Below are 23976 nucleotides of genomic sequence, written 5' to 3' on the forward strand. Positions count from 1 at the left end.
TAGTTACCCATTATTGTTGTTTTGTTTTAGTTTATTAACATATTAGCAAAATATTTATATGTCAGTTTTAGCTTTTTGAAACCGAAGAAAGCAAAAAAACATATGATAATTATTAATCTTAATTTAACAAATAGTTTTAATTAAATTAATTTATTTCGTTATTGCAAATCTATTATTTAAAAATATACCTATAAATACTTATATTTGTACTTTCGAATTTTCAGATTGAAAAGAGTCGGGAAATGTATAAAGCTGTATTAAAACAAGTAGTGACTTTTCTTGAAAAGGCCTATGTTAGTTTGGAACACTTAGGTGCCCGACTTAATACAAAAAAGTCAGTGACGAGATCAAAAAGTGAACATTACATTTTCGATGAAAGTGATAATTGCAGTGTGAGCAGTAAAAGAAGTTTAGTTGAGGAGCCTTTTAATAATTGGTAATTGCTATTCGTAAGCCGTTTATAACGTATGCTCCAAAAAACAATGCTTATAGAATAATATTCTTATAATCATAAACTATATTTATTACTTGTTTTTTCTTTTAAAGGAATCCTTCCCAGAAACGACAAGATTGCAATCCTAATGAAGTACCTCCAGAAAAACTATCCCAGGAAGCGTTTCGCCTTCTTAGAACCGCCCAGTCGTTACTTAGCACACAAGAACCAAAGCTTAGCTCATCGGACAGCATTCCTGACGTACCATCTGATGTAGAATTTCTACAACAACTAGCAAAAGAATTTCCCTGCGAAAGTGCAAAGCCTCAGAGGTCCAGTAGTTTTAATTTAAGTCCAAAACTTATTTTGCCCGAGAGCGAGATTAGCATTTCTATGGCGTTAAACAGAAAATTGTCGCTACAACTAAATGAGTACCGACGCAACTCGGAATCGTCTAAGAATTTCAAAAATTCAGCCGGGTCTGACATTGATGAAAATGATTGTTATTTCCTAGGACCAAGAGTAGACAAGCTCGAAAGAAATTCGCAAACTAGTGATTCCATAAGAAGTTCTGGAAATGAATTTACGGAGAATAAGTTTAAATGCGTAAAGGAACAGTTAAATCCTGGATCCCTTGCTACGGCTAGTATTAGTTCGACAGAAGATGAGAGTGGGTTCTCTTCAATGAATTCATTTCAGGATATTGGATTGCCTCTAATTAATTCGACAGGTTTAGAAGATGTAAGTTGCTTTATTGTTACAAATTTGTTTTAATGTCTATTTTCAATTTTTGAAGCATAACTATGCAATTAATCCTAATGTAATAAATTAAAAAAAAAAATTATTTACACTATTTAAACGTGTTGGAACGGAACTCGGCCAAAAAAACTCGGGTGTCAGGAACAAGCTATTCTTATTTATCTTATACTAAGATGTCTGATAACGTATTACTTAGTATGAGACTTATTCAAAGACTTTAAAATTTGTCCAATTAGTGACTGTAAAAATATCATCAATACTGAAAACATCATCGGTTCATTTGTCAAAAGAACGACTCTACTAAAACGAAAATAAAGAAAAATCTGGTGAAGTGCACAAACTATACTATTTTTATCAGGCCAGCAGTATCAAGATATAAAAAATAAATGTATTATACAATAAACTTATAAATAACTAATAATAAAGCTATTTTGTTTTAACATAGAATTAGAAAAAACCAATTACATATAACAATGTTAAAGATTGATAAATTTGTTCTATATCTTTGGCCATTGGCTACTTAAATACCAAAACTGACCTCTTCAGTTTTTTAGTTTAAAATAATTAATATAGTAAATAAATAATATGAGGCAGCCTGTATGTTATATAAACACGCACTTTTACTTATTCACTTGTTTTACGCCAACTCGCACACGCCCTGTCCAGACAATCACGATCAAGAGATTTATCGAATTTTCTAGAGTCTCAGTACCGCCTAAAGGTTATGGCATTACTATTTATTATATTAAGTCGAGATTCAGTATTTTACAGGCCAATCATTTAATGTCACTTTCATGTATTAAAGAAGCTCAGGTGTATAGATGTGTAGACTCACCCAGGAAGAAACAGCTTAACCCCCTATTTAACTCCCTTAGCAAAAAGGTATGATCGTACGGGCTTTAGGTATCTAGTACTAACAACTTAATTTAAATATACTTAATAATGCCAAATATAAGGTTATTAATCAGCTAAGGAGAGATTTAAATGTTTTCAACAATGTTAAATTTAAAAGAAAATAAATTATAGGTAGATAAAAGAATAAATCAGTAAAACAACAGATTTCTATTTACTATTGAATTAAAACGGGTATTTTGCTGGTATTAAGCTGCTATCAAGGCTAGGAAACCACTCAGTCGCCAATCCTCTTGTAGGTGGCTCCAGCCACTTTAGAGATATGATGTTCCTAATCAGTTTGTCACAATCGGGGAAAACAGACACAGTGGTGAGAATCCGAAAGCTCGAAGGTTTTAACTTAACCACCAGTTAAGCTAGGTACACCAGGTATCGCAGAATTCCAAAAGGCAAAAGATTTACCTTTTGGGTAAATCTAAAGGTAAATCGGAGTCCAGGATAAATCTAAACCCAAAAAAAAACGAAAAGCAAAGCAGAAAGAAGAAAAAAGCCCTCAAAGAAATATCCTCTATTAAATTAATAATCAAGTAGAAATCATAAGTCTTACCTTGCAAACCAATGAGAATTACCAACAACATGCCATTAAGGAATGTAACGCAGTTGGTTTGCTTTTACATAAATTTCTGGATAAGTTATGGAATCCCGTTCTGCGCATTAAATCACTTTCATCCCCTATATAGAGTAAAATTTTAAAAGACAGCGTGTGGTCACCTACGATTTCCAGCCAACTGAGAATGATCTAGGATCATCTTCCTTTAAAAAAAACTAGAAAAACTAGAATGAAAAGCAAATAAATAAATAGCTCATTGCCAGAACATAATTCTACTAATGTGAGATTTACAGGAAAAAAACAGAAATTTATGAAAACCGTAATCGGACTTAAAGAAGTACCACACAAAGGACAAGAACAAAATATCCCCTCTGTCCCCTGTGTAGATCTTGCGCTCAATCGAAAACAGCCAATGTTTATTAAAGTATATTCAATGTTCTAAGTTAGCCTGTGAACTTAGATTAAAGATTCCGCATCATGTTTTTAGATTTACAACAACGAACCTTTCGAGAAGCAGAAAGAATACACCCGATGCCTTCCATAATTGAACAGAATAATAATATCGAGCCACGTTTAGTTAATTTTATAAAAGAAAACCTGGTTGAGACAGAAGGCGATAATGACGACCTAATTAAATTTGCGTACATTAATAATGGAAATATATTTTGAAATGAAATAGTTATTTAAATATTTTATAATTAAGATTTATTTCTATAAGATTTATAATAAAAATCTTTATAAAAATCAAAACATATTGAAGACTTTCCTAACATACAAACTTTCTGAATTATTGATTGTTTCTCACTGTTCTTACGGAAATATTAGGTATATCCCTACGTGGATGTATAGTCTTAAGTTAAACCGCAGCGAATATAAAATTTTTATTTTTGCTTCATGTTTTAAACATAACTTAAAATGTAAATTTATTTAATCAATCTAGTAGACAATGTATTTTGTCAGTTTAATATTTAAAATAATTTTTGAATAATCGTGTATTACTAATAACTTGTGTAGGCTAATGAAATTAAAATTGTTTCAGGTTTCAGCCCGTAGCGTACTTTTAAAAAGTATGCTTCACAATAACTGCGATACCCTCATAGAAGGCACTATTTTACCTCTCCTCGAAAGTTCTTCTACGAAGACCCAATACTTAGGTAGAACATGTGAAAAATATAAAAAGCCTATGGATAAAGACAGTTTACTACAGGAAGAGAAGGAAAGATGTAAATTAAATGACATTAAGTTATGGCAAAAATGTCCACTTGAAAAACCTTCGACGACTGCAATTTCAAGCATTTCTAATTCTGGACTTACAACACCTCTTAGTTCTAGAGGAAACCATCAAAGATGGCATTCAACTCCTGAACAAAAAGATAGTAAACAATTACTCAAAGTTCTTTGGGTTTAGAGCCTAAACAAGTAGTTTACGCTAATATAAAATCTAAGTGCATAGGAATTAGTTTACGTCTATTATCCTATAATCTCTAAGTTATTGTAAGATTTTTAATGATGTAATTGTTTATTTGTTAATAAAAACGTAATATTTTGAATGATATAAAAACATTATAATTCAGATGAGACATTGAAAGATAATAATATATTCACCCATAACCAATTTCATTATTACAACAGCCATTATACAGGTTGGAGAATTAAGATTACAAATTGTCACGGCAAAATCACGGTATCACTGATTTCTCTCGTGGATGAACCGCCGCCTCTGATCGTCCAATAGGTATTTGCTGTTTTTGTTTTTATAAAATAAAAATAATGATACATGCCTCATTTTGCTGTTTGACTGCACACTGAACTATTGAATTAACTTTTTTCAAATTATTAAATAGTTTTATAGAGGAAATTCGGCAGTACAATGTGGGGATTTGTTTTCAATTACATTTAAAAATAGACTGATTCCCTGCAATAAAAAAAACAATTTTAAATGTGGTTTCAAATTTTTAGATATCCTTTTATCTTCAAAATTATTATAAATGCCACGTTAAAGTACGAGAGGAACTTCTATGGAAAATGAGCAAGACTGGCTGGAAGAACATGGACTTGATTATATTGAACTAGATTAAACAGGATCAAGTAGAAGTATCGGAGAGGAAGTGGGTATGGACCATGAAACTATTACCATTATTTCGAAAAAACATGGGTATAAATGTTTAAAATGTTCTAAACCTTATGAGATATTTCCCGAAGACCAGTGGTGAAAAATGGCATGTTGTGAAACCATGATGGAAAAAGTAAATGAAAATTAAAATTTTTTATGAAATATTATTCTTTCAGATGAATTTTATACGAAATACATGCATGCGCATTCCTAAATTTCGGCGTTAAGCACCTCTCTTTAGATAATGACTCTTCAACCTGTATACTGTGTACTGTGGACCTATTAGAGACAAGTTAATTGGCCTTAAATTTTATTGAAGGTTAGACTAGAAGGATTGACTAAAATATATAGATTTTACCTCTATTATCAATTCTTCTTAAAGATTTAATATTTCAAGAAGGCGCAAACACGTATTAGCACAATGATAGCTGTCCCGAAAGAAACTCAAAGAAATACGAGCATGTTATAATATGTAACCTTTAATTATCCATATATCAATGCTTATAGAGTCAATTTCTAAACTTACACATCAAAAATACTGCATGTAATAATAATCTTACCTTTATGTAATAAACTGAAAGTCGATTTTCATCTAGTTTATTTTTATTTATTTTTTCTGCGTTCGAAATATATTAAAATACAACCGAGAAATGTTGGTTGTCATTAATTAGGAAGGTTCCATTGTTTTTAATTTTAGTTCGCTTAATATGTAGTTCTAAAAATATAAAAAATATATGTTTTTCATTTTTAAGTTATCTTTAAAAATAAAAAAGTTATTGCCTTCCAAATTTTAAAATACCCAGGAGACAGTTTCGTTTGATGCCGTCACAATACACAACTCTGATATTGAAATAATACCCTGCTTTATTTAGTTGGCAAAAGAAATCTTCTTAAAACTCGTATGCTATTCTTAATTGTATCAAGAAACTAAATTTACCCCTAAACGTTATATTTAAAAATAAAATTAATTGAAACATCAATTATTTACATTAAAATTTAAAAATTCCAATTTAATTCTTTTACAGGAGATAAAATGTTAAAAAACAAAAATATCAAGGACTAAAAATATTTAAAAACAAAATTAATTTAATTAAAGTCAATTTTAAGGTAATCTATTATTTATTGGTATATCAATATTTTGTAATAATCCACACGCTTTCAATGATGAATTGTAAATACTAATAAAATGAAAATTATTGTATAATTTAATATTTGGTAAATAAAACGTATTTGAATCTAAATAATCTATTTTATCCAAAAAGACTACAATAAAAAGACTGAATTGTATGCTAAATGTACGTGCCCAAAAATGAACGATAACTAGATTCAAAAGTAGCTACATCAGCGCCGTTGGTCAGAAGTCTACTCATAATGATGCTCACCGCATTTTGTTAGGATTTGTATGTAGCGCCAACCTTCGAATTGCGAGAATCTACGAAAGGCTAGGACGTACACCAAAACGTAAGTAAGTACATAAAATTACAAAAGTATAAGAAACCTTACATCGAATTTGTCTGAAATTTAGCACACACATTTTCGCTTATCCTCCGCTCACACCTCTATTTTAATTGTCGACATCTGACATATATCTTGTCATATATAAATTTAATAAGCCTTTAGCTATAAGTATTTACCGGCCGTAACTCTGACTCCCATTTTAAGTCCTGACGGAGATGGCAGTCATTTTGGGGATCCCCAAGCGAGAGGATTAGACACGATTCTGTCCCCTTAAGAGGCCTCCGGACATCCGCAAAACGCATTTTCATTTGGAAGGCTTATTATTGAAAAAAAGTCTATATGTTATTAATAAAAGTTATTTTAAATTACCCAAAGAATATTGGAAAGTCAATAATTTTTAACAAAATTTAAAATTTGGGACAAAAAATCCTTCCTATTAGACGAATATGGACTTTACAATATTCTACTTTTAGGTAGTATATGTAGGTAATTATATGTAATTCGAGTTCAAGGTATACCTATTAATTTTGGTTTGATTTATTGCCTCTTGCTGATGCGACGCGACAGGTCAATTTATGTGACTATTGTGCGTTTATTGATATATCTGTCGAGTGCGTATTAATGTAAAACTACCCGTCGTACATAATACGCGGTTCGGTACAATAATAAAAGCCAAAAACTTTAGACAAAAAAAAAACACTTATATTATCAAACAAAAATCAGGCAGTTTTAAGATGGTTAAAGACTATGTAATGTATGAAAATTAAATAAAAATCAGAAAAAGCAAAAAACCTATTAACCCGGCCCCGAGAATATAAAACCGACCGAAATAATAAAATAAAAACTGATAGCTCTGACAGACGTCGTTCAGGATGACGTGACATTCTCCCACCTGAGGCATGTTTTTAAAACAAGAGTCCTCACAGGGTACATTTGCCTCGACCAACCTCGATTTAGGGCTAGTCAATGCCTTGCTATCCATTAAGCCCTCTTCTGCACATTCCAAGGGGTAGAGACGTTGTACAGGTCTCAAAAGTTGGCCCCTTTCGGTACTGACCGGCACCACTCGAACCTCACCATCTTTGCCAGGTAGCAGCTCAATAACCCTCCCTAACGGCCAATTAACCCGCTTATCTAGGTTATTGCCAATAAAAACCACATCCCCTATCTTAACTTGATAACTGGAACTTCCCTTGGACCATAGCTGCAACTGCCCTAGGTATTCATTACGAAACCTTCGACGAAGATCCTCTGCCAATTTCTGTCTATGCTGTACCTTCCTAGACAGAGAATGACGGTCAACAGCATCACAATCTGGATTATCGTTAACAAGCTTTCGTAATCCAGTAAAGCTCGTCCCAATACTTTACGCAACAATTGTTTCAAGACTCCGACAAGTCTTTCCCAGAATCCTCCCCACCACGCCGCCGTTGGAGGATTAAAACGCCATTGGATCCGCTCGGTACTACTAGTTTCGGCAAATTTTTTAAAGTCTACTCGCGAAAACGCGTTGTCCGTACCCACGAAATTTGTCCCGTTATCACTGTATATAGTCCGAGGGCGACCCCGCCTGGCAATAAACCGACGCAATGCTTGCATGAAACACACAACCGATAAAGATGAACAAAGTTCCAAATGAACGGCCCGATATACCGCACATGTAAAAAGGCATATCCATACCTTTTCTCCCGATTTGACAAATAATGGACCAGCAAAGTCAACACCGGTTATTTCAAATGCTATAGCATCGCGAACCCGATCAATAGGTAAGGGTGGCGATCTTACAGTAACCGGCTTCGATGTGTGTCTCTTGCATACTACGCACTTTGATATCGCATGTCGAATGGCTCGACGACCACCCAAAATCCAAAAATTTTGCCGTAAAATACACATTAAACTTGCCAATATGCCCTAACTTTAAGTGTTCTCCAAAAATAAGTCTGTTTACTAAAAAATGTTTACCAGGTAATATCACAGGAAAAAGGAAGTTGTCACAATCACTCCTATTACTTATATGGGATTTTAATCTAATGACGCCATCCATATCTTCGAAAACTTCCATGCCGCTTAGTCTATTTTTATTGTCTTCAAAGAATTCTTGTTGCACTTGTCTTAATAGAAATATCTCGGCTTGATTAATTTCTTCGGTACTTAAGGGCCCTGTGTGCCGCTCCTTATTTCTCGTATTATAAATAAATCGAGATATCCATGCACACATCCGTATAATTTTCAAATACTGAGAAAAGTAGTCCAAGTGCCAATCCATAAGAGACATTTTCTCACGCTCATTATTTATTAAGACAGTAACCAACTTTTTCCTCCTCTCCCTATTAATTTCTTCCTCATCGTAGCTAAGGCTTTCCAGGGGGGTGTTAAAAGGATTTTGATAAAGCCATTGTGGACCCTCCCACCATCTTAATTGAACCAATTGCTTAATAGAGCAGCCTCGAGATGGTAAGTCGGCAGGATTTAACAACCCAGGTACATGCCTCCAGGTGCCAGAAGCTGAGAGTTTTCTTATTTCTGAAATGCGATTCCAAACAAAAGTAGACCACTCCTCGGGTCTTTCTATCCAGGAAAGGACTGTTGTTGAATCGCTTCAGAAAAAGGCTTCCAGTTTATTGTCAAAATTCTCCACGATGTTACTGTATAACCTTACAGCAATCAGAGCTCCCATTAATTCAAGCCTTGGTATAGATAAAACTTTCTTTGGAGCTACCCTTGACTTAGCTCCCAACAGACGAACAAATACTCTGCCATTCTCGACCTCTCTCAAAAACACTACAGCAGAGAAGGCCTCCTTACTTGCATCACAAAAAATATGCAGGGACCATTGTTCAGCCTCTTGAGGTCCAGCATTTATCCATCTGGCAATTTTAATAGTCGACAAATATGGTACTTCTTTAAGCCAATTCTTAAACAACGACTCAATTTCCCCATTAACTGGCACATCCCAACCTACTTGCTTTTCCCAGGTTTTTTGTAATAAAAGCTTAGGTATTAAAACTGCCGGGCAACTGAATCCTATGGGATCGAATATCCGTTGTGCTAGTGATAACATCAATCTTTTGGTTACTGGCTGACTAAGAAGTTCTTCAATTTTTCCGATGTCCTGATTTAAAAATAAAGTATCATCCACCCTGTTCCACTTGATACCCAGTACAGATGTTGTAGGGTCTCGGGAGTTACCCTGGACTTGACCTGTATACTCCCACCCTCTAAGGTCAAATCTGCCTTCAGCCATTATCATGATAGATCCTTTGACGAATGATTCCAAATCTTCCTCATTGGCGACACTAGTAACGCAATTGTCAACATAGAAAGCCTTTGACAATTTAACTACAATGCCCTTGGATACTGCCATCGATTCACATTTTTCGGACATCTTTGACAAATGGTACTCCAACGAAGCTCCCAACAAAAAAGGGCTACTATTAATTCCAAACACCACTCTACGATGACGAAATATTATTTCTCGGCCATTTTTATCTCTCCATAGGAATCGAAGAAAATCCCTGTCATCTAAGTGAATGCTAAGCTGTAGAAACGCTTTCCGAATGTCTGATACTACCCCAATTCTTTGCTGCCGAAACCTCAGTAAAATATTTGAAATCATTTCGATCAAATTAACCCCCTTTTCAAGGCACTGGTTTAATGATGGACTGTCCTTTTCTCTGGCCGAAGCGTCGAATACCGGTCTTATCTTTATGGATGAGTTTAATTTGATTACGGGCCTATGAGGTAGGTAATGAGCCTTTGAACTTGGTTGATCTTCGCAAACCTCCTCAATGATGTTCTCACTTTGCCAGTCCTTAAAAACCTGATCATAGAGTTCGTAATAACCATCCTTCGTGACTTTAGTGATGGTATTATCCAGTCTTTTCTTAGCAATGCCATAATTACTGGGCAATGCTGGATGTCCTTCCAGCCATCTAAGTCTAACCTCGTATCGTCCTTCGGCGTCGGTTTTAACAGTCTCTAGAAACAATGCTTTTGCTGCCAATGCCGTCTCCTCCCGAGTTTTTCTTTCCACTGGATCGTTTATGCCTAGTACGTCAAGTTCCCAGAGGTTTGAAATGGACGCGTTATTAACAAAAAGCGAAACGGCGGACATAGACAAAGTGTCCACTGCATATGACGGGTTGATCCAGTGCCTCGAAATTACAGCTGTAGTTGTTGTGACTAAGAGTGACGTCATAACAGCAATGGACTTGCGGTAACTCAGTGCCTCCAAACAAACCATGAATAACGTTAATTTGCCTCTTCGATTGGTAACCCAAAAAATCAGCCGTCGATTTTAAAAGATAAGTTTTTTGGGAACCGGTATCGATCAGCGCACGCACGTACTTTGATTTATTCGCGCCATTAACTTTTACCTGCAAAGTTTGCAAAAATACGTGTGTATTAGAACTATTTGCCAGAGTCTGATTTACGTTTTGTACTACACTTTCCATAACGTCCTTTTTCTCAGAGCTGTTCCGACCAGAGCTGTACTGACCCGAGCTACAAGATGGAAGTTCAGGACACATTAAAGTGACATGGGATTTGCTGCAAACTATACAATTTAAGCGTGCTCGACACTTTCTAGAAAAATGACCCAGTTTTAGACATCGAAAGCATGCACCATTTTTTGAGAAAATATCCTTTTTCTCCTCACGACCTAATTTCTGCGCCTTAAAACAATTGCTGCTCTCATGAGGTATTTGACAAAAAATACATTTTGTGGTTCCATCTGAATTGATTAAGCCCATCGCGGTTTGAAATTTAGGCTCAAAATCCTGGCCTGCTTTATTTGTTTGGTAACCACCCCGTTTAACATCCTTATGAACAGTGCTTCGCTTTTCGCAGTTGCTCATTATCGACTTCCAATTTTAGAAAATTCATGAGGCTTTTTTTTAAGTCGATTTTCGATTGTAGTAAGACCTATATTATCCAGTGAAACCTGCACATTTATACCAGTGTCTCCGATATCCGGTGTCCGTTGCCAAATTCTTAACAGCTCTGGCGGTAAGCAAGACTCGACCAACGGAAATAGCATCGCCGCGTATTTATCGGACGTAATACCGAGGGTTTCTAAGGCCCGTAGCTGAGTTTCCAGTTTATCATACAAACGAGTTATGTCTAATCTATTGCCAGACGAGGTATTGTTTATAACTAATTTAAGTAACTCGCGCACATAAACTTCTACCTGGAGGTCTTCCCGACCGAACCGCGCTTGAAGACACTCCACCATTTTACTCTAGTTACTTCCGGTAGCGGGAAAACTTTCGACTAGTTGCCTTGAACCGTCGCCTGAATTAAATATTCGACCTTGTCGTTGTCGTCTATTTCCAAATCATTGTGAACCTTTTGAAACTGAGACCAAAAAGGCAACCAGTCTTTGATATTTCCATCAAATTTTTTCAACTCGAGAATATGTAATTTAAATTTACGCCTACCTTGTCTGATGCTGTGGCTAACACTAGGCTCCGAATTTACCTCTTCATCTGGATCTGCCTTTACCCTAGGCTGTAAACATTCCTCACATTGAAGACTCAGATCTGTATACCTTTTAACATATCCATCTGCACCCTCCATTTCTGCTAGTAGGTCTGTCTCTGCCGTGTCATCCTTTTCTAACATAAGAGCATAAATATCCCCATCAAGTCTCTTTAGATCCTCAATTTTCTGTTTTACCAATTCTAAATAGACCGTAATCAAACGCTCTTTTCCTTCCGACGATGACAAAAGACCCTCTAACTCACCAGCGGTCTTGGTAAAACTGGTGCGGAGTACTCTACGACTTTTCTTTTTCTGATCCATTGCTATGCACTGTATACTCACTGTTAATCACCTAAACCGCGTTCACCAGTCCAGGGCGACAACGCGTCGAACCGATTGCCCGGTGATCAAGTAGGGTAGCCAAAATATGTCCGTATACACTACAAGATTAAACACAACCCGTAAAACTGCCTGTCCTGTGACGGTCGCCAAAATGTCGAATGCGTATTAATGTAAAACTACCCGTCGTACACAATACGCGGTTCGGGCCAATAATAAAAGCCAAAAACTTTAGACAAAAAAAAACACTTATATTATCAAACAAAAACAGGCAGTTTTAAGATGGTTAAAGACTATGTAATGTATGAAAATTAAATAAAAATCAGAAAAAGCAAAAAACCTATTAACCCGGCCCCGAGAATATAAAACCGACCGAAATAATATAATAAAAACTGATAGCTCTAACAGACGTCGTTCAGGATGACGTGACAATATCTATTATAATTTTTTTTGTCATTTTTTGATATGTTTTGGTTGTCGTTGATTATTTAAATATTGTTATGGGCATATGTATATATACTTGAAAATTGTTAGTGGTCAGATAAAGTATGCCTCAAAAAGACGAAAGAGCAGACGACGTAAGTAAAATCTATATTCTTAAGACGTGCTCAATTCCAATCAAGATAAGTAAATATTAAATAATTTTTACTTTTTAATAGAAGCATAGCTTTATTGTAAATATTGTTTAATAATTGTTTAAATCATACATCATCGAAAAGGTAATTTTCTATTTTGAAGGTGATTTTTTCTAGACACCGAATTTTACTTTTGTGGCTTTAATTAAACATCCAACCCCTAAATATTCGGAAAATTGTATTAGAAAAAGGTGTAGTGTCGTGTGATATCATTATAAAGATCTTTTGTATCTTATATTTTATAAGAAAGATATATCAATCTTATTTATTAAAATTCACAAGGTGTCATTGACAAAGATAGAAAAAATCTTTGGGCATAGAGTGGCAATCTCAATATTTTATGTTGATTTAAAATGAGTCACCAACAATTTTTTTTTCAAATAAAAATATTTCTATTCTTAAAAATATCATATAAGAGTACGCAGCATAATTTACAAAGAACTACTTGCATAAAATCTGTTGAAAATTTATTAAATATATTTTTAACGTAGAATAGGAGTTAATATTATTATTTAATCATGGTTTTTTATGACTATTTTTATCAACATAACAAATTTTTATTATGTTGTAATATTACAGATATTATAATTTTTTATACCTTCATATTAATACATGGAGAGGTCTCTTTTATATTTTCAATAAATCTGCCTTATTTTATAGTGATGATAAGTGTGTCACCTGATATAAATGTGGAGCGTGTCAAATTTAGTACTCTCAATTATAGGTATAATTTTAAAAATTTTGCTGAGTATGTTTTTTCATAAAAAAAAACATTTTAGCAATAATAGTCAGATAAAAAATACCATAGTAGGAAAAAGAATATTTGACATTCAACACTTATTCTCTTAAATATTAGAAAATAAATATCTTTCTTTCTTTCTTGCTTTTCTCGATTGCGAAAATGGATGTTAATATCCAAATGATGATTTGTGAAGGTCCATGGAAGTCAATGGAGGTTGCAGCGACTGAAGAAGCCAAAATTGTCATAAGGAAGGGAAATATTGATGAAAATGGAATACATACATACCGTTGTAGCTGATGATGTTTGGTCGAAACGCTCATACAATGTGAATTATGACGAGAGGGCAAAAACGCCTTTTTAGGAAAATTATAGTTGTAATTTGTTAGAAAACATACCACTTCCAATTTTACTTTCAGTGGTATTTTCTTAAAGTCATCCTATTTATTGGTTTATTTCAGGATATTGAGATTTGCCTTGAATGAGTCGGAACAAGTACAGGGTGGCCAGATAAGAATGCAAAGTGCTGTATTTTGGAAACTACTCGTCGTAGAGACTTGCGGTAAAAAATGTTATAACTAAAGTGGCCAAAAGAATACCGTGGAAAATATTTTTAGATTTCCAAGATGGTCGCCAGGGGGCGTAACCGCCATATTAAACTTTTTAAGTGATTTTTTACTGAAATCTACTCAGTAAATGTTACGAAAAAATATATGCTTTTTAAAGCTCAGCTTTACGCGAGTAATTTTTGTTTAACACTTTGTGACGTATCTATTAAAATAAAGTGGTGGGGGGTAATTCAATGTTTTTTAAAATAAACAGCTGTAACTCCTAAACGACTGAACGGATTTTAACAAACTTAGTCTCGTTGGAAAAAACATTTACTGTTTCATCAAATTCGTCTTATCTGTGATATGTCTAGTTCTTAGTAATGCCGCTAGAGCGCGTACTGGGTAGATTTCAGTGAAAAATCACTTAAAAGGTTTAAGATGGCGGTTACGCCCCCTGGTGACCATCTTGAGAATCTAAAAATATTTTCCACGGTATTCTTTTGGCCACTTTAGTTATAAAATTTTTTACCGCAAGTCTCTACGACGAATAGTTTCCAAAATACAGCACTTTGCATTCTTATCTGGCCACCCTGTACATCCAGCTTAATTTTAAATAAGGAAAATAATTTGACGGAGCACCACATTTCTATAGTTTGTAAGTTTGTTGGTGGAAAATGCATAAATAGAGGCCTTTAAGAACCCTCCGGATTCCCGCAAAACGCGTTTTTATTTGAAAGGCTTTTTATGGAAAAAAAGTCTATATGTCATTAAGAAAAGTTGTTTTAAATTATCTAAAGAATTTTTTTTTAAGAATTTTCAAAAAAATTCCTACTTACTAGTTAGACGAAAAAAATATGGACTTTTCAATATTCTAATTACAAGAACATTTTATTTGAACACTTTTTAAAAAAATTAACCGTTTTTTTGTTAAATGAAAAATGAGATTTTCGCTTAAAAATCGAACGCATTTATATCCATTTCGCTTTATACGAATAAAATTCAACAAAAAAAAAGTATATTAAATTTTAAAAAATTTATAAAATTTAAATTGGAAATTCTAGCGATCCTTCTCCGTAAAGTAAGTGGCGGAGCGGGCGATTTATTCGCGATACGTTACTATTGTACATGAGTAGAATTTTTTTGAATGACGTTCGTTTCATCTTCTTGGCTGACTTATTTATGTATTTCTAGGTATACATATTATTAATTTTGGTTTGATTTTTATTGTCTTTTCGCTTTTGTTGTCTCTTGCATTATGCATAAATAGGCCGGTGCAATGCGACGGGTGAATATATTTGACTTTTGTTCGTTATTTGTGTCTAATGATTTTTTTATGCATAGTAACTGATTCGTTGCTGATACTGTTATGGGCAGATATTTGAAAATTGTTAGTAGTGGCAAGATAAACTATCCTCACAAAGACAAAAGAGCAGAAACTTATATTAAAATTTTAGTTTTTTTAATTTTTAATACATCCCAAATTAAATATATGTAACTAATTTTAAAACTTATTTTAGAACTATCAACCACTTAGGTGACGAATGTTGTTACAAATTTAATTCAATTTGAACCTTTTTCATTTTTTTAAAAATTTTCTATATGTTTTTATGAAACTACCCTGTTTTATAGTGATGAGTATGATACATGCATGAGCATTAGAAGTATGTCTGATATATATATATACATGATAAACATAACATAATATAACATATAAATAAATACAATGAAATAAATTAGGCCTTTATTTTATACTCGACGAAGGGCAGCGAATGCTGTTAACTTAACCGAATACTTGATATAATTATATACTGTGAAGCATATCAAATTTGGTAACCAAACTCTCAATAAAGAGGTATTCAAAAATTAGTAGTTTTCAAAATTAACTTAGGTATGCGTATTTTCCTTCATAAAAAATAATACTCATAAAAAACATTTTCCTTTTGGGTGCTTGATTGTGAATTAGTTAGCATTATGATATTTTAAGTATAAAACGTGTGGATTGACTTAGGAATTCTTTTCTGAAAAGACTAAAAATATTAAAAACATTTCCGTAAATCCTGATATAACATGGGGTTGTATCCTTGGGAATTTGTATATTTCCAATTTGCTGAAATGAGTGCAGCAATTAATATGCCTATAATGATTTGTGAAAGTGCGTGGAAGTCAAGGAAGTCTGCAGCGACAGAAGAAGCCAAAATTACTATAAGGGAAAGGAATATTGATGACAATGCATTACTGTTGTAGCTGACGGTGTGTTGTTGAAACACTCATACAATATGAATTATGACGAGAGGGCAACAGTTTGTTACTAGTTGTGACTTATTACTACACAGAGTAGTATTTTCTTTAAAATCATCCTTTTTTAAAAGGCAGTAAGAAAAATAAGCAATTCCAAAAATTTACCAGTTTCGGCAATACTGCTATAAAATAATACTAGCGATAAACACAACAGTCATACACAGAAGAAATGAAGCTGATGGTTCCTCAGAAGAAAAGTGCATGTCACTAATAAAAGTCATAAGAAATGTGGCATCTCATGTATTTGGTGAATATGATTTTGATGTTTTTGTTTTCTATCTGAACAAATTAAGATAAACAAAGATTTTTCTAATTTTCTCGAAAACGAATCGACCGATTTAAAAAAATCAACGTCAAAATAAAAGACTTCAAAAGACCTTTTAAACAAGCTATTACTCGATACCCCTTGCCATTTAAAATTTTTAAGGGGATGATCCTGGGGGGTAGGGGGTGAAGTAATTGTAGGTTAGAAAGTTGTCCCTCTTGACAAACATTTTGACGTATTTCGGCGTTTTTTTTAAACCGTGGTTTTTGATAAATCCGTGGTGGGAAGTTTTCAAATGAACACCCTGTATACAAAAGAAAGTCGTTTTAGTTACACTATTTATAACTGAAGAACGGCTGAACCGATTTGGCTAAAAATTGAACCAGGAGACGGACATCGGATACTTTTTATCCTGTTCGACCGCGTTTCCGAAAAGTTGCTATAAAACACCATATAACAAAAACACGAGAAGAATATGACACATTACGAATGTGATGACTAAAGATGCACAAGGAATTGCCCATAAAGAGTGCTGCATTAGTATGGCTCGACAGTAATTCCAAGATCAATAGCTGCCAACGAAATAAACGCTTGCCTCAAATCATCGAATCTATAGCGCTATGTGAAGATGACAACAAACATTAGAAGTATATTGTTTAATGTTACATCTGCTGAAGATTTCTCTGAGTAATTGCTGGCTATCGATAATGGTCGAGTACCCATAGGCTCCATTCGAGTACGAATGGAGCGGATTAATTTCATTTCCTCAGAATTTCTGTAACTACATAACTCCTAATGATATCTTTGCAATTTGAGAACTTTGCAATGGCACGCGTTTGGTGGTAAGTAAATTGATGAACAATGTGATTAAGGTGCTTAACTAAAGAATGCAACTTATTAAAGAATCATTGAAATACATGATTAATAAAAAAAAAAATAAAAAATCTGCTTATTTATTATCCCTCAGGCGGAACAAAGTTCGCAGGGTTACCTAGTTTTAAATATGAATAATAATTTGGCGGAATACTACGATTACATAGTTTGCAAGTTTGTTGGAAGAAAACGGATAAATTATATTCTTAAAGGATCCTATTCGACCCTTCTTTTAATTAAACTGAAGATTATTATGATGTTATTCGTAGGGGTGTAATACAGACTAGTTCAATATCTTATACAGAAAATTTCAAAATATAACGCTAAGCGTAGGATTACTTTGAACAAAAGGCGACTTTTTTAACAAAGACCCTCAAAACTGGCAGTCCTTCCTGATGAAGTGACCTACTAAAAGCAGACCTACTAAAAGCAAACGAAATAAATGGAGCAAACGAAAACGAATATAAACAAATAAAATATACATATAAATATATATATTTTTCAAATTTGCAGAAATCGTTAGAGGAAATGGATGTTATTAAAAAAAAAGAGACTAAACTATTTGTTCTAAATGGATCCAAGAGAGACCATAAGAATTAATACATCAAATGGAAAATATCCAAGCTAAGAAAAAATACTGTCTGCTTCAACACTGTTAAAACCTTATTAGACTTCAATTTTTCTTGGAAATAATTTTTTCAAATATGGTAAGGATTTCGAATTTATGGCAATTAGCAGATTTTTAAAAAACTACGATTTAAAAAGTTAGAATTTGACAAGAATAATAGTTTTCTTGTAGCAGATGCGAATAGAATATTAAATAAAAAATTTAAGTGTACAAAAAATTTAAATTTTTACTAAAAAACGTGACTAGATAAAAAAGTAATTTGACATATCAAACAATTAAATCTCACTTCAGTTCACACTGAACGTAGTATTTAATTATTTGATAGGTAAAAATATAACCACCTAGTAACCATAAAATGTCACCAAATTTTAAAATTATCGAAATTTTTTTGATCGAGATATCCCTTGGTAATTTTGTATGCATTTACTTTATTGTGTACTACGTAATGATGCATAGATATCGCTTACATATATCATAAAAAAATTTCTTATAATTTAGATTAAAGAAATTAAGTATGTGTAGTGGTATTCAATTGTTTGATATATCAAAATATAACCATAAATCGTCATCAAATTTTCAAATTCAAATATATTTCTTGTCACAGACAAGACAACAGAAATCGAATCACTAAGACAAAATATGAAAATATAAGTAATAACAAAACATACGTAATGAAAAATAATATAATCATTTATAAAACATAACTAATAGGAAATCATAAAATATGTACCAAGAAAGTACAAGAGGTACATAACTAAATATTAACAATATTATATTTGACAATAATTTTTTTAAATGACGAGGAGACATGTGAAGGAGGTTGACATCCAAATTCAAATGGACCAAGTTAAACGAAAAGCATATCCTTTATAAAGACTCTTTGCTAAATATGTACTATATGTCTGTAAGTAAAAATGTTTTGTTTTCTAGTATTAATGTAACGCACAATCAAATATAGAGCTAATGGCAATTCCGGGCAGTTAATAAAAAGAAAAAGCAGACCAACATAAAAGGCCTGATGAAAGAAAGCATTTTTAATTTGCTGAGTAACAAGTGCTGATCGTATCCTTCTTTAGGTTCAGCTTCGAGAATTTTTTTCAGAAATTTAGGTTGAACAGATTTTTGACAATGTGAACAATATAGTTTTGATACCAAAGTGGAGCCGCATGAAGTAATGGCGATTTTATTAAGGCAATAAACAACATGATTCTATTTCATATTTTAGTGAAGTATAACGATGTAGTTTTTATAATTAAACCAAGAGATTTTTAAAGATGACTTAATGATGTTTGTTATATGATTACAAAAATAAGTTTCTTGTCAATAGTGACACCCAAATCACAAACATAATCACAGTTAGAAAGAATTGTACCATTTAACGTAGCTAATTTAATTGTGCGCACCTTGACAAACCTTGCAAATCCTTGATAGTCCCTTTCGACGTCGGCGCCAAGCTTGACTTTGTATGGGTTATGTAAATTTTAAATTGTTGCGTATATATTGTCCGCCCACTAAAAGGCATGTTTTAAACATGTTATGCTATAAATAATAGTCCGGCAAGACTAACCGGGTTACAGGGACTATTTCTAGGGAGTTGAGTTTGTTCGACAGTCTTGATTTAAAAGTTCTAAACAACTCCCTAGATGTGATAGGTTCCAGAAACCCTGTTAAATTTAAATGATGAAAAAAAAAGAACCTATCAGGCCGGCTTCGTGGGTTCTCTGTATGGTCAGTGGCCTCAGTCACACTCACTCACTCAGTAGTAAAACACCTTTATTTAATTTAAATAGGGTGTTTATTCAGGTTAACATCTTACTTGGTTAGAGACAATGATATATATATATATATATATATATATATATATATATATATAAGTTTAAAACCCAAAGGTACCTGAATTCGACAGTGATCACTTCGTACATAATAAGGCGTAACGTTGTAACGTTGAAATGTATTAATTTTTTTAATTATAAGTTAAATATAGTTACTTAAGTTTTAAAGATTAAAATGAGAAGGTCATAAGATAGATATAGATAGATGATAGATAGATACAGAATAAATTCATGTTAAATCATACAAAGAAATCAAAAGGATATGGTTAAGATCAATAAAAGAGGAAAAGAAAAAGACTAGTAAGCTTACGGATCAAGTCCCATGGTGTTCTTCTTTCGGGGGCGAGAGCCCGCGATGGGCTATTTTTCACCACATAGGGCTTTAGGCATGATTTGGGTTGACGGGGCTAAGGGCGGCAAAATTATCTGCTTTTAGGCTTCAGGGCGAAATCCTCACCACTGCTGGGTCATGGCTGGCGGTTCAAAACTTCATATTTAAGGAGCCCTAAGGGACATTTCTCAATGGAAACACGGAACACCAAACAAAATGTCACCAACGGTGAAAACTACTTACGAAGTTTCGAGATATTTGGTTGAAAATGAAGAAACACTAATGAATTTTAGTTTTTAGTATTAATTTAGATAAAAATGTGTTGGCGAAGAGAGATGATACTAGATTTATTTCACGACACGATTAATCTCTCTCCGTCACAGCGGACAGCACGGTTCACCTTTGACACACGCAGGAAATGGAAAGACCCCCCAGATGCGTCGCGAAGTAGTAGACCAAAAGACGTTTGGGCGCAAGACCGGAGATTGAGGAACTTCGCTCGTTATTTTATGGATTTAGCCGCTATGGGCTCAACCAAAACCCATACGTAGATCACTAATAAAAGCAAACCATAGAGTGCCTGGTAAAAAGTACAAATACGGGCCAAATCTAATAATTCGACACGCGGCGCCACCGGCGTCCGCTTTAGTAAACCGGTTGACCAATTCAATTGCCGTGAAATCTTCTCCATGCACAGCATATTGTAAACAATAACAAAGAATTAAAATGGTAATAATATTGATAGTGGTTCAATGAAAAATATTGGCAAATTCCATTAAGAGTCGAAGGCAATTGTAATTATGGTGGGTGTCTCAGTCAGCAGTCTCGTACTTATAAAGTTTTGAAAGAAAAATTCAGAACAAAGTCGTTTTTAAATATTTTAACCAAATGAATAAAAGTTAGGATTCTCCAGATCCCGTCTAAAGCGTAATTAATCCTGCAACAAACAAAAATACTATTTTTACAGAAATCTCCAAAATTCTCAGAAAATAAGTGTGAAACAAAAAACAACGGTACTTGAAAAGAAAAAATGTAATTGCTAAGGAGCAAATAAAATTAAAACAAGATACTTCGATTCTTGCAAATGCAATTATAAATATTTTCCAGCAAAACTTAATCCTACTAATAATGTTCTGAACTCCGTATGACTAGAGGACTCAGTTTAACAATAATTGGTGACCAGGGCCAGGGTATAAGATTACAATCCGTCCTAGTAACAATTACAATTTCTGGAGCATTACCATCATATAATGAAATGCCAAACATTATAAAGACAAAAATAAAAATCATGATGCTTGGTCCGGATTAGTAGTTTAATGGGAATTGCTGTGGTGGTCTTGAAGAAAAACAAATGACTCTTTACTTATAAGCCTGTATGGTTCGCATTTGAATCATTGCTTATTTTTAGGTGTACATCTAGTGTGTGTGTTGGTATGTGTATGTACAGATGTATGTATGTACGTATATCTTTTAATACTTGTTACTCAAAAGACTTTTTAAATATTTCTTTTTGCAGGCAGAACAACTTTCTCCCGATGAAGAAGAAACTGAGGAAACAGGCAAAGACATTTTAGCAATACCACAAGCCAGGAGTTTATCACAAACAGAACCAGCAAGAAAACGATGCTGTAGAAATCCACCTGAAGTTCAAGAAGCCGGTTCATTGCTTAAACAAGCCATCCGCAAACTTGATGCAGCTTTGGATAAAAAAATCTTGAAGAGGATATGATCACTATAGCAAACTTTTAGCAAGTAAGCTAAGAAAACTGCCAGAAGATAAATCTCTTCAATTGATGCACGAAATTGATGGAATGTTTATAAGTGACCATGGTCAACTAATTCCTTTGCAATCTCCAACGTATTCTAATTATGTCGCGCATCCCACACCTGCCATCTCTTATTGTAGTTTATTTGTAGTTATGGTAGTGGTAGTAACCGACCAGATTCGGCGGCTATAATTTTTATAGTTATTATTCAGACGGGTCATCACGTCATATAAACACAAAACAATATGGGGGAGTAATTGCAGAAACATCAGACGTCGAACAGCGTATTATTATCCATTCAAATGATGTAATAAAAACTTGAAATCAACAGTTGCCTGTGCAATCTTAAGATTTATTATCTGTAGCATTGCTTAATTCTATGAACATGTAAATTAATTTATTGTAGTTATAGTTATTATGTTGTTTATAACCACACTAAATCGATTTAGTTATTGATTGTTAATATCTGGACAAAAAAATATTAAAATTCTTTTAAAATTTCAAGAGATACGGCCATTATACCGATTAAATAACAGCGAGCGCGGACTATAAATAGGTTGCTGGTAAAGAACATATGCAGGCATTCTAGATTTGGGTTGCTGGATATTGATCGAGCGCTAGCTTCACAGATATGAAAATATCTAGAAAAACAACACAAAGTGGCAACATCGGATACACGCATTGTAAACATAGAGGTATTCTACGTTGCCCAGTTGCATTTTTTAAATAATTTTTTTGCCAGGAATCTTCTTAAAAATTATTTATTTAAAAATAATTATTAATTTGTCTTTAGATTTTTTTGAAGAATCTTTAAATTTAAATTCTGTATTGGTATTAATTGTATTGATTCTAGGCCTCTGCACTGATTCTCTAGGAATGCTACTAGGTCTGAAAATAAGGGTATTTCCTTCTCAGTATGTTTAATTTTAAAAGCTGATCTGGTATCTGGTAGACATATCAATTTTTTGCAACATTATACAAAGTAATAAACAACGAAAATGACTAATCAGTAGTGTTAAATCCTAGAGCATCTATTGCATCAAGGTTTTCTCTAAAAGTATCCAAAATACATCTTAAATATTTTATGGTTTTATTTCATACTTAAAACTTGCACTATTGAATTTTAATAAGTTGTGGCTAGTAACCTTTTATTTTGATACCTTTTTACTAAATTTTGAAAGGCAGTTGTATAATTGCTATCGGTCACTGGCAGAGATTTTATAAGATTCAATGATTCCCCTTGCAACAAAGTTATTAAAAGTCGAAATTTAAATGCATTGGAAAGTGAAGTACTCTTATGTGATGAGATATAGTGATGAGTATAATTAGTAAAATATGGGCCATTTAAGCATATTTCCATTATATATGGGAATATTTGGTTTTGGAAAATCTAAGAATTTTTTTACATTAGGTAATACATAATTTGAAAGCCACTAGAGAATACTATTAGATTCTGAAAAAAAGCTAAAAATATATATCTTTTGAAGCAAAATAAAATTCCTTACATCAGTTTCTAATAGCATCCTCGTCTTCAAATTCCTCATCTGTAATTCTGTAATAGTTAGGCCTATAATTTCATTATGAAGATGCTTAAAATGATTATAACATTCTTCCAATATCTCATATTTTATTTTAAAAAGCGACTTATGCACTAATTTTTCCCCTGCCTTTTTTTTAACAGTGTATATTTCAGTAATTCTAGCTGTAGCTACTTTTCTCTGTTAACTTAATGACTTAACTACTTTTTATTGTTTTTTTTTGTTTACAAACAAAATTTGATTAAAAAGAAATTATAGAATTAATTCCAACAATAATCAATAGCAAAAAACCAATATTAAAAACCAGATATTCGTTTTAAATTTTGTAGATGTTTAAAATGAGAAAATGCTTGAAGCAACCTGAATTTATTTAAGTAATATTTTCTTTTTTATAAATTGAATTTATAAAAACTTTTTTTTTCTGCATCCTGTGCTGATGCTAATATTCATGCGCCAACTAAAATCGCTTATGATT

At 33.2% G+C, this 23976-nt stretch overlaps 1 protein-coding gene across 2 annotated transcripts in view; it reads left to right on the plus strand.

Moving 5' to 3' along the window:
* Nucleotides 1–4846, plus strand: part of LOC126747536 (uncharacterized) — a 57977-nt gene extending 53131 nt beyond the window's left edge. The window contains exons 3-6 of one of the 2 annotated variants that reach the window (XR_007664226.1): nucleotides 225–436; nucleotides 547–1174; nucleotides 3694–4389; nucleotides 4614–4846. Coding sequence is in view for 1 of the 2 variants with exons in the window: in XM_050456255.1 (XP_050312212.1) it covers nucleotides 225–436; nucleotides 547–1174; nucleotides 3694–4062 (1209 nt within the window). In the remaining variant the exon portion in view is untranslated. Of the gene's footprint in view, nucleotides 1–224; nucleotides 437–546; nucleotides 1175–3693 lie in introns of both variants that reach the window. The other variant, XM_050456255.1, reaches the window with a different exon arrangement.
* Nucleotides 4847–23976: the final 19130 nt, after the last annotated feature.

This window comes from Anthonomus grandis, chromosome 19 (genome assembly GCF_022605725.1).
Source record: "Anthonomus grandis grandis chromosome 19, icAntGran1.3, whole genome shotgun sequence".
NCBI classification, from domain to species: domain Eukaryota; kingdom Metazoa; phylum Arthropoda; class Insecta; order Coleoptera; family Curculionidae; genus Anthonomus; species Anthonomus grandis.